Source organism: Symsagittifera roscoffensis, chromosome 1 (assembly GCF_963678635.1).
Source record: "Symsagittifera roscoffensis chromosome 1, txSymRosc1.1, whole genome shotgun sequence".
Lineage (NCBI taxonomy): Eukaryota > Metazoa > Xenacoelomorpha > Acoela > Convolutidae > Symsagittifera > Symsagittifera roscoffensis.
In genome coordinates, this window is record NC_087062.1 from 31,176,455 (window position 1) to 31,188,764 (window position 12,310).

Genomic DNA, 12,310 nt, shown 5'->3' on the forward strand with positions numbered 1-12,310 from the left:
GGGACTGAAACAGATGGAACAGACGCTTGCAATGGCAAAAGGCTTGCACTGCCAAATTGAGGCATAGCCCGATATCCATGACTATGGTTTCCAGGGTCACTAAAGGCAGTGTGCTCATGGTTATGACTAAAACTTGTGTTTGTTGCATAAGCGAGGTGTGCGGAAGTCGCCGGTTTTGACGAAAATGGTACCGGAGCAAAGGCTAGCAAACCTGGCGCACTAGCAACGTCAGGAGGTGCTTGTGAACTAACAGAGTCTACTCAATCATTAGTCCGATCGGTTGCTACTTTTGAAATAGGTTGACTTACTCCTGTCGAGTTACTTTCCGCTACCTTCTCGCTAACCTCAGATGAACTGTCCTCAAGTTCAAACGCTTTCAGTTCCATTTCAATTAATTGCTTTTTATGACTTTCAGCCAATTGCTTTAGTTCAAGCTGACTTTGTTCGAACTTGAGACGGTTCTTTTGCTCTTTAAGTCTTAAAGATACTTGATACTGTCTTTCCAGCTCCTCATGGCGTCGATTTACCAAAGCTAATTCATGCCGTTTCTCACTTGATGACATAGTGTGAACAGTCGAGTGGAACATGACGAGTGGAAGCAGATTTATCAGACTCATGTGACTCACGTTTTCTACTTTCCTTAGATTTATTAGAGACCTTAGACCTGTTTTCAGATACTCGTGCCTCCAAATCTCTTGTTTTGTGGACCTCTTAAGGTTACTGTAGCTAGAAAAAACTTTAAAATTGCAGATAAATCAACTCAATTTGGGCTTTTTCCAGTCCCCCCTTTAATTTTTATCTGAAATTCAATTAATGGAAATCAAATGCTTCCTATTTTCTATTGAAACCGGCTTTTAATTGAATTTTGTCTAGAAAAAAGAAATAAAAAAATAGTTGTAACTAAATAGCTAACATAAAAGGCAACTTCTTAAAATAACTGGAAAAACGGATTAATTGAGCAATCCCCTCATTCCTGTTTTGAGGGGATCAAGCTCAATTGGTAAATGAGAGAAGTTTATAACCACTTGAAAATTGGGCTCTTTTCCTGTTTCCACCCACCTTTCAAAATACCGAGTTTTATGTTTGTTTTACGTGTTATTACGGCTAAATGCGTGATGTTACGCTGTGAAGTATAAAGAACAAATCTGTTCACACTTGTCGATTTTGCACTATACTCTTGTTTTATATGCATCTATACTCTACATTTGCATTGCAACATCCTCCCCACCTGAAGACTGAAGAACCGGAGCGAGCTTAACGGTCGGCCGAGTGACTTCACGGGTTGCGGTCTTAACAAGGGCGGATCGAGCGCAACCGTCCTGTCCGTAGTTTAGCTGGACGATTCGGGCGAGAGGGTAGTACCCACGCGGACTATCGGGCTCAATCACCCACACGAGATTGCCTGTTTTAAGAGTGAAGTCAGAATGAGTGTGCCACTTGACACGCTTATTCAGCGAGGGAACACATTCTCGAAGCCAACGAGACCAAATCGCGTTAGCATATGACTGCGCTCGCACGCACCTTTTCTTGTGATCGAAGTGCTCCCCGGGTGAAAGCGAAGGAAAGCTTGTGGCATGTTGTCCAAGCAAAAAATGGTTTGGGGTTAACGCTTCTATATCACGTGAATCAGTAATAACGGGAGTGATTGACCTCGAATTCAAAGCCTGCTCAACTAAGCAGAGTGTTGTTCCTAACACTTCTTCGCTGACTCGCCCACTGCCTAGGATATCGTACAGCACGCGGTTCACGCTTCGGACGAGGCGTTCCCAGGAGCCGCCATGATGGGGTGCGCCTAGCGGGTTAAATTTCCAAGTAACACCTTTGTGTGCAAAAATGGTCGGAGCCATGCCATTCCAGCTCTTGATGCAGGCAAGTAATTCCTTTTCCGCAACAACGAAGTTCGAGCCGTTATCCGACCAGATTTTGTTTGGCGTACCACGACGCGCAATGAACCGTTCAATGCCCATGACACAAGAACTGGTGTCCAGAGATGGAATAATCTCAAGGTGTACAGCCCTGGTGGTGAGGCAAGTAAAAAGAAATCCCCATCTTTTTTCAGTGCTTCTGCGAACCGGAACGTAAAGCGGTCCAAAGTTATCCACACCCGTATGGTTGAAGGGTGGTTGCTTATATCCGAGACGTTCGACAGGTAAATCGGACATAATTGGCTGGATGGTGCTTGCTTTGCGTTTACGGCATGTTACACATTGATTTTCGATAGACCGAAGTAGTCGACGCAATCTAAGTATTGCATAATTCATATTTTAAATGGAGCGCATGTAATCTAATCCTTGATGAAAATGCTTATGGTGGAGGCTGCGGGCCATTAAACGAACTAGGGTATGTCGGGCGTCGAGTGAGATTGGGTGCTTTGTATCAAATTCGGTATTCACTAAGCGCACAATCCGTCCGGTGGAACGAATGATACCAGCGGGACCAATAAATGGCGAGTATGTAGTAATTTTACTATTTTTTAATAGGTTTGCCAGCGGTGAGTGTTTTTAACTCAACGGGTAAGGATTCCATCTGAGCAAGATGAATCAGTTTGCTTTCTGCAATATCAAGTTCAATGGGGTCGGTGATTAGTAAGTCCTTACCACGAAAATGTTTATCTGAAGGCAGCATCCTCAACATAAAAGCAACTACTCGTTTATATCTCGTAAAGGAACTGAACTTTTCCCAATTGAACCCGTGTTCGGGATGTTTGATGAATGTGACATCGGTAACGAAGGAACATGATGTCTCCAACCAATTATCAACATCACAAGAAGGACCCTTCAAACGAATTTTATTGATTACACGTTCGTCGGGTATAAACGGCCAATCAGTAGTCCTGAGAATGCTCGGACCAATAACCAGCTGCTATCCTTGAGGGCTTCCGAAGAAATCCCCTGCGTACCGGTATCAGCTGGATTATCGCCGCTCAGAACATGGTGCCACTCATCAATAGTGGTCAATTCGAGGATTTCACCGAAACGATTAGCGACGAATAAAGGTAATTTTTCAGTGGAGTTTAGCCACTGCAAAACTGTTGTACTATCTGTCCACATGTAGACATGGTTAATGCTGATAGTAAGGGCGGTCAGAATATCATCTTTCAGTCGTGTGGCGAGCAGAGCAGCTTGAAGCTCTAGCTTCGGTATAGATAGCGCTTTCATGGGCGCAACGCGAGCTTTACGAAAGATGAAGGATATTTGAGTTTTGTGCGAGATCCAACCTCACAGAAAACGTCCTGCGAGCTATCACCGAACATGTGGAGCTCAATTTGATCAACAGGCTCTGTGAAGTAACAACGGGGAATAGTCAATTGCCCTAAGAGAGGGAGACCGGAGTGCCACTCGAGAAACTTATCTCTTATGTCTTCTGGCAATTCGTCGTCCCAACATTGACCACTGATTTTCCAAATATCTTTAAGTAAAAGACGGGCCCTAACTGTGTATGGAGCTACTAACTTAACAGGGTCAAACACAGAAGAGACGAAACTCAAGACGGTTCGTTGAGTTATTGCTTTATCGAGGGGACGATCCACGCCTCTGCTAACAACCAATGTGTCTTTCACATGGTCCCACTTAAGACCTAAGACGTGTGATGATTGTTCGGCACCGTTACATATTTCCTTGATGGGTGAAGACGAGGTTTCGGATTCCTCGGGGTTCATTGCTGAAGTGATTTCATCAGCATTACTGACAAATTTAGTCAAAATAAATCCTCCCAATTTTATTAAGTAAACCAAATCGCGACTAATTTTAATTGCATGGGTAACGTTCTCGAAGGAGTCCAAGTAATCGTCCATGTAAAGTTTTTCATTGACGACTGAGGCGGCCTCAGGGTATGTGGACATATTATCAGTTGCTGTTTTTCGCAACGCGAAATTGGCGCACGTAGGCGAATCCCGTGAGCCGAATATATGGCGAGTGTCCTGATGAACTACCACATCGGAAGTGGTATTCGCCCGCCACAAAAAACGGAGAGAAATTTGATCGCGGGCAAGGACTCCTACCTGGAGGAACATACCCTCTATATCCGCGGAGACGGCGTACTCGTGTTGACGGAATCGCAAAAGTACAAAAATTAAATTTTGGAGTAGGTCCGGACCCACCAATAAGGACTTATTTAAGGATGTGCCGTGAACCTTAGAAGCCCCATTAAGGACTCGGCGCACCTTACCCGGCTTATTCGGATTTACGACGGGATGGTGCGGAAGATACCACTCGCGATCGGAACGCTTACGTGGATCAAGCGGTTCGACGGTAACGACATAGCCTTTCCTAATGTCCTCTCTAATTGTTTCTGCGTATCTTTCGCGCAGCTCAGGGTCTTTACCTAACCTTCTCTCCAATGTTTTAAATTGGGCGAGTGACGAGTAATAGTTGTTTAGTAGACTGACATTACATTCAATCCAAAGCATAGGCACAATGTATCTTTCGCCATTGTGAACGGTTTCAGAATTTAGGATGGATAAAGCATGTTTATCCGCGGCGGAGCGAGCATCGACTTGTTTGAAAGCACCATAAGATTCCAACTCGTACCAGGATTTTATCTGGTCGGTCAGAGAAGAATTTTCAACAACACTTTTGAAACATGAAGAAGTAGAATTAACGGACGGCTTCAACGGACCACTTATGACCCATGGGTCTAACGGCGTGGTAGTAATCTTGTCCTATAATATCTTCAACGTCCTCATAAGTATATTGAGTGGGCTTAATGGGTGCTAATTGTGGATATTTATTCTGCAAATCAGCAATATTGATTAATTCGGAACCAATCCGAATATTGTCTTTAACATATGCACAGAGAGAAAATACGAAATCACTATTATTTGGCTCGGAGAAAACTGTAATTTTGACCCTCTGAGTCTCAACAACGGTGGTTGAATTGAAACCACTAATTGACAAGTTAACGGGCTCACCTACTAAGCCGAGATGGTTAACGAGTGACGAAGACACCCAGGAGTGAGTCGATGCACTATCACAAAGAACCAACGTCAGGAGACTGGTTACATCCGAGGATAAACCAAGTGTTGCAATTGGCAACAACCCTTTAGATGATTCAATGTCAGGTACATCACTAACAGCGGCATGGGTGGAAGTGTTTGTCTTCTCCTTAGCTTTGTTTGTTCCAGCTTTTTTTGACACATTTGAATTTTCCTTCCGAGGAAATATTCTTTCGGCTCCATGGAGCAAGATATTATGTGTGCTATCACACTCTGGCTTTGGGCATTTTTTCGCTCTAGATCATTGCCGGAAACGATGATTGCCCTTGAGGCAAGCGAAGCAAAGTTTCTGTTCAGCTACGTATTTTGCTCGCTGAGTAGCATTCTTTTCCCTGAAAACGGCACAGTTCCACAATGCGAGACTACTCTTACACAAAACGCACGGCGGAAACTTAGACCTATCCTGAGCCTTACTAGTTACCTGGCAAATGGCTGCAAAAAATTGGTTGTTTTTGGTTTAACTGGCTCCTCGTTTTTTGCTTTAGAGTTGAGTACACGTAATCTCTCATGTCCCTCGGCCTTTTCTTTCAACCACTTTTTAAAGTCTAAGAGTTTTGGTCGCTGCCAATTACGCCTAACAGTATGCATTGACCAAGTTTCCTTGAGGTTAGGCGGAAGTTTACGAACAGCTTGGCTTAAAAGGTTAACACCCTTTAGATCATCGTTGAATGACAATGATTTGAAAACTGTAACGAGGCCAGATATGGCAGAGGAGAAACTAAAGACATTTTCCGAATTGTGCATCTTAAGTGGAGGAAACGTATTCAGCTTATCAAGATGCGCACGAACAATGGCATGTGGTTGCCCAAACTTCCGTTGCAAGGTGGCCAGTGCATCCTTGTACATAACGCCACTATAACTAAACTCCGCCATTGCGGTTTTTGCTTTGCCTGTGACGAGCGTTTTAAGTATGTCAGTTTCAGGAAGATGATTTTTGCTGCTATGCATCAAAAATTCCGCCAATTCACGAGCGGAGAGAGGTCGATCCGATGAACAACCTTAGTTTGGATAAGCAGAAGGCGGTGCGTAGTCTTCGTTGACTGGCTGATAACCAGTATTAATATGATTGACAAAATGCGATACATGTTGTTGATGAACCGGGGGAGTATTAAAACACACAGTCCCACCACTAGCATACGGAGCTGCGGTGTTACACGATGGGACAACAGTTGACACATTAGAAAAAATGTTACCAGCATTGCAACACTGAGCAGGCGTGACGATTGGAGTTGTAGCTGCCAATCGCCATAAAACTGCATCACTTGTGTAGTAATTGTTGATAGTAGGTGACACAGTATGCGGAACAAAGGGAAGATTATGTTGCGTCTGGACTGGCGCTGCATAGAAATTAAGTGCCGAAAAGAAAGCCGGCGTTGGGTTTATTCCAGAAGATGAGAAGGCACCACCAGCAAATGCAGGTGACAAAGAAACAAAACCAGAACCGGGTTGTGCCGGTAGCATTGGGACTGGTAATGATCTGGTTGCGCGATGGCAAAACTACCATTAGTTATGTTTGAACTCATGGTCTGTGAAGAAACAGCAGACGGTGGTGGTAACACGTGTGCACTAGAATGCATAACGTTAACTGGGACTGAAACAGATGGAACAGACGCTTGCAATGGCAAAAAGCTTGCACCGCCAAATTGAGGCATAGCCCGATATCCATGACTATGGTTTCCAGGGTCACTAAAGGCAGTGTGCTCATGGTTATGACTAAAACTTGTGTTTGTTGCATAAGCGAGGTGTGCGGAAGTCGCCGGTTTTGACGAAATTGGTACAGGAGCAAAGGCTAGCAAACCTGGCGCACTAGCAACTTCAGGAGGTGCTTGTGAACTAACAGAGTCTACTCAATCATTAGTTCGATCGGTTGCTACTTTTGAAATAGGTTGACTTACTCCTGTCGAGTTACTTTCCGCTACCTTCTCGCTAACCTCAGATGAACTGTCCTCAAGTTCAAACGCTTTCAGTTCCATTTCAATTAATTGCTTTTTATGACTTTCAGCCAATTGCTTTAGTTCAAGCTGACTTTGTTCGAACTTGAGACAGTTCTCTTGCTCTTTAAGTCTTAAAGATACTTGATACTATCTTTCCAGCTGCTCATGGCGTCGATTTACCAAAGCTAATTCATGCCGTTTCTCACTTGATGACATAGTGTGAACAGTCGAGGTATGACGAGTGGAAGCAGATTTATCAGACTCATGTGACTCACGTTTTCTATTTTCCTTAGATTTATTAGAGACCTTAGACCTGTTTTCAGATACTCGTGCCTCCGAATCTCTTGTTTTGTGCAATCGTGAGGATGTCTCAGACCTAGTTTGTTGTAAAGATCCCTTGCTCCCTGTAATGCCGGCTGCTGGAAATGACGAAGTTTCAAGGCTCATCTTGTAACTCTGAGCTTCATGCATTACTTCATCGTTCATTTCGGTTACTTTTTCAAGCCAAAAGTCTTGCTGAGCAATAATTTTTTCAGGGTTTTCCATTTTTCCCGCTAACCTAATTAATTGCTCATTGAAGTCGACAGCTTTTTCCAACGCAATTTTACATATGTAAACAGCATTGTCAATTTTTGTGTTGCGACTATTATTCTCAATGTACTCAAGTAAAAATGAATGACCTTTAAGCGGCTCATTTTCTAAATTTAGACGGGTTTCAAATAACTTGCGTATTTTACTTTTGAATTTTTCGTCCATGTTTTTCACAAATTGACAATATTCTACGGATGCTCACTTATAGAAAACAATCAATAAAATGAGATACTGTTTTGGTACGTAATTAAATTTGCATTAATAAATCAACATTAGCTTACAAGATGGGGGAACTTGACGTCTCAAAGCTTCTGCCTGAAGCCTATTTTTTTTAGCTTTCCGAGCTTTGAGGGGTAAGCGGTTCCGCTTCTTACGTGTCTTAGGGATGATAAGATTAGCGCTATAACGCCTTAGAAGGAGGAGAGTCTTTAACTCAAGGGAAGGAGGCTGGTGAAGCTCTTTGTACTTCTCAATTAGTACCTGGGCCTTAGCGTTACGCTTAGAGATAAAGTCTTTAACGACGTTCAGAACGAGAATACCTGTTGAACCTAAACTTTCCTCTATATCCTCGGTTCCGTTTGGTCTACAGTATACGATCGCACAAATGTTTGTCCTATACCTTAATAACAAATTGACAAGTTGCTCACTAATCAACTTGCGGTTATTGTTACTGCGGTACCTACTTATCGAGTTATTAATGGCGTCGTTCCAAATTAGAAGGTCGTAACGGTGAGACAAGTAGTGATGAAGGTAGTACTGTATTGTTTTCTGGGAGTCCCTAGCGTTAAAGTTCAAACTTAAACCTGGCTTCGTAAAGCAAGTATCTTTGACGCGCTTTTGGGACGGAGCGGGAAGTTTTCGGAGCGCGTGATCCAAGAAACTAGCTCTTCGAATGAATACAATATACTTAGCGGACCTATGCGACGGCTTCGTTACGCTAGAGTACCAATGGGGTTGGAAAATTAAGTAGGTCGGTTGAACTCCAACAACACACACGGAGTAAACCTGGGGATGAAAGAATTCAACTTAACTCACTTAATATCACCGTAATTGACCACTTAACAATACTGTCACGCAACGAAGTCAATAATCGGACGGGCAGAAACGGCTTTGATTTACTTGAAGCGAACTGGCTTTCAGTTTCACCAATGGTGGGCGTGGGATCAGGCAAATTGGTTAAGTTCCAACAACACACGCGGAAAAAACCTGAGGATGAAAAAACTCAACCTAATTTGCCTGATATTTTGCTACCACACCACTTACCATAAAGTTGGTGTCATGTTACAGCATAGTTTCGAGAATTCTGGGGACGTTTTGAGGATTTTTTGGACTTTTTTCACAAAATTTTCGGAAAATTTTGGTCAGCAGGTTCGAGTCATAAACCAATCCAAAAAACTAGTCCAGTACTTCTTGTCTATGCACCGATTTCACGGATTATTATTCCGTTCACATATATCCAAAAAATTTTGGTATCGAGAAAAAATGTCAAGTCAGTTCGTCTATGTACCGACTGTAAGATATTTCAGTTCAACGGAACTGTCCAAAAATTTTGGGTATTGAGAAAAATTACCGGGTGCTAGCTTGCGGGAAAAATTCTAGCATATAGTACATCGTATATAAAACTATAGCACAAATGGAAAGTTTTAAAAGTTTTGGAAACTTCTTACAATTTTAATTGGAGATTGGCGTCACGGGGAAAAAAATTCAAAAATTTCGGGTGTCGAGAAAAACACAGCTGCACTTGAGCCAAAAGTCAACAAACCGGACACCTGAACAGGCCTCTCTTCCGCCAGTCTGTTCTTTCGTCTGTCTGATTTGTCGTCTGTCGGCTTACAGACAACTTTCGGCTATTTGGACACTCGACCAACTGGACACTCGGCCAACTGGACAATCGGCCAACTGGATAATCGGGGATCGACCAACTAGACACTCGGCCAACTGGACAATCGGCCAACTAGACACTCTGTTTCGGTCTTCGGTCCTTTGTGCAAATGCGTAAATAACTGTCCGATAAGTCCTGAATAATTGTGTTGACCGACTTCGTGAAAAATAGACTTCGGTGTCACTCGTTAATAGAACAATCGGACCCTTTTGTGGCGCCAAAATGTGCGCTCAATCTCTGAAAAAACTGTATTAAACAAATTTAATTATGGGTATTTTTCAGTAAACACATCACACATAACAAGAAATAAGCAACTGTTAACGGTTTGCATAAAAAAAGATCATAAAATCAACTTCCAATTTTTTCGGTACAACTCGTTTTTTAAGATCATTTGGCGCAAGCTAGCCACAAGAACCGGTCGGTGTGCTTTTTTTATATGCACTGTGCTTATTTTATATGCACTGTGCTTATTTTATATGCACTGTGCTTATTTTATATGCATAATATTCTTGTTTTATATGCATCTATACTCTACATTTGCATTGCAACAGATATTCAGATACAAATCTAGAGCATCAACCCTGGTAAACCGCATTCCTCGATGAGTCAATGGTCGCCCAAACTAATTTTTTAAATTAAAATTCGATTTTCTTCTTTTTTCGATACTCATAAACCTCAGTCGGTCAATTGATTGCGTACTACGAGCACATCAACCATCTACTTGCGTTTGCTGACGTTTTTTTGTAGCGGTTTACCGCTTTTGCTTTGGGGAGATACCTCAATTGGTTATTACAGGGAAAGGGGGGAAGATTGCTCAATTGATCCGAAAAAGCTGTTCAAAAATTGTTGACATGGCATTTTACATGAAAAAAATGTTATAAAAGATTTTGCAATTGTTCACGCTGACACGTTCACACTGACAAGTTTTAAAAGTTTCTAGCATGAAAAGTCATTTGAAAAAGACTTTCGTGAATTTCAGAAAAAAAAACTCAAAGGGAACTGAAAAGACCCCATGAACAACTTGTCTAGAAGTATGGGCTCGCCGTTTTTGATGAGTCCCCCAGACTTTTAGGAATAAGCAATATCTAAAGTAAATTAGAAGGATGAAACCAAAAAAATGGGTAAACATTTCTTGTTAGTTTTCTTTAAAGCGCAGAAACTGAAAAAACCAATTTACTGAAAAAATATAGAAACTACCTTAAAAAGTTTTTCTTTCTGACTTATAGGGGTGTTCAAGAGTGCCAAAATACGTCAGTGCCAAAACTGAAAAAGTTTTCAACAGGCTCAGAAGCTTTGGGAATTTTGAGTTGCTTTTGCGATTGTTGGCAGTTTTGCGTGATTACTGTTTTGCTTTGTAGGCTCTTTTCCAGTCCCCCCCTTTGATTTTTTCTGAAATCCGTTAAATGAAAGTCGATTTAAAATGACTTTTGATGTTATAAACTCCTTTAAAACGTGTCAGCGTGAACAAGTGAACAAATTTCTGCAACATTTCTAACATGCAAATTGCCTTGTGAACATCTTTATTTTGTAATTTTACGAGGGGGGTGGGAAACTGGAAAAGAGCCGCTTTGTAGCAAAACTGAGAAAAAATTTTGACAATTTGCCGAGAAAAATTGTGGGGGGATTTTTTCATGCTTAGGGAGCTTTTTCACGAAAGAATTTTTAGTGACTCCTTAGAGTTTAGTGACGCAAAATAAACAAAACTGCTCGTATAAGGGCAAAGCCTTGATTGTTCCGGCTGCATTTCAAGGTATTTAGGAGTTCGTTCTTAGAAAATGGGAGACAAAAAAATGTTGAATTTCAAAAAAAATCAAAGAAGGAACTGGAAAAGAGCCCATCAAGAATTGTACCTATAAATCAATTTACTGTTCATTACTGACTTCGGTTTTATGCACTGTTGTACCGCCCGCTTGACTTACATATGGGACCATTTGAGTTTTTAGAAACTATTTTACTAAACGGAACTTTTAAAGGGCCCATACTTCCAACTATTGCCCAATATTTCAGCTAAAATCAGTGTAGTCCAAAAATGAGGTGGGAATCAAAATCAGTGTAGGAAAATTCAAAATGAAACAACAGTAATATTTTAAAACAATTGTTTTGCCCTTTACAGCCTGTTCAATTTTTATTGTGTAGGGGCCATAGACAGAATGAACCAAATACTCCTCAAGCGGTGGGTTTTTCAAAAGTAGAGTAAATAATACATTTTTATCTTACCTAGGTTCTTGGGATATGTGATGACGAAGCATAGTATTCTCACTTGACGCCACTTTTCGTCTTTTCTGACTTGGGAGGTGTATTTTGCAGAGATGAAATTCTTTAAGTAGAGAAACTTGTTTGGGATTCCGATTGAGTTTGTCCGGGATAAAGACTGATTGGAATTTTGGGTTAGATTGAAGGTAGTTAGTACAAATGCTAATACAAATAAAAACAAAAATATCACAAACACTTTAATGTTCTTTTTTCTGATTGCTCCACTTGGAAAAAACGAAGGTATGTTTTGACACATTTTTTTTCTATTCCATTTATTATATTTCTGGTAAGATTCAATGATAAAGCCACAGCCAGAAGTAAACAAGTTACTCTTTAAATTAACGCACGTGGTTTTTCAGCGAATATGAACATTAAGTTGATCACGCGAAAATTTGTATCATTTCCGGTTACAGAAATTCAAAAAAAAAATGATGGCTGAGGATGTCATAAAATGGCTTACATTCCATAGGTGTTTGAGTTGATTCGAATCGCTATAACTTCTGTGTACATTTTTAAAGGCTGTGGTTTTGAATTTTGTTCTACCATTATTCTTAATTAAAAAAAGCAGCGTGGAGACAGCGAGTTTCAATTCAGCAGCATATCTTCACATACCAAAATACCTCATACCTCCGCACCAAACATCACATACCTCGGCGC

General features: G+C 41.3%; 1 protein-coding gene across 1 annotated transcript in view; it reads right to left on the minus strand.

Moving 5' to 3' along the window:
• Positions 1-12,001, minus strand: part of LOC134856415 (glycoprotein-N-acetylgalactosamine 3-beta-galactosyltransferase 1-like) — a 27,015-nt gene extending 15,014 nt beyond the window's left edge. The window contains exon 1 of the mRNA XM_063872711.1: positions 11,618-12,001. Within this exon, the coding sequence (XP_063728781.1) occupies positions 11,618-11,909 (292 nt within the window). The 5' untranslated portion in view covers positions 11,910-12,001. The remainder of the gene's footprint in view (positions 1-11,617) is intronic.
• Positions 12,002-12,310: the final 309 nt, after the last annotated feature.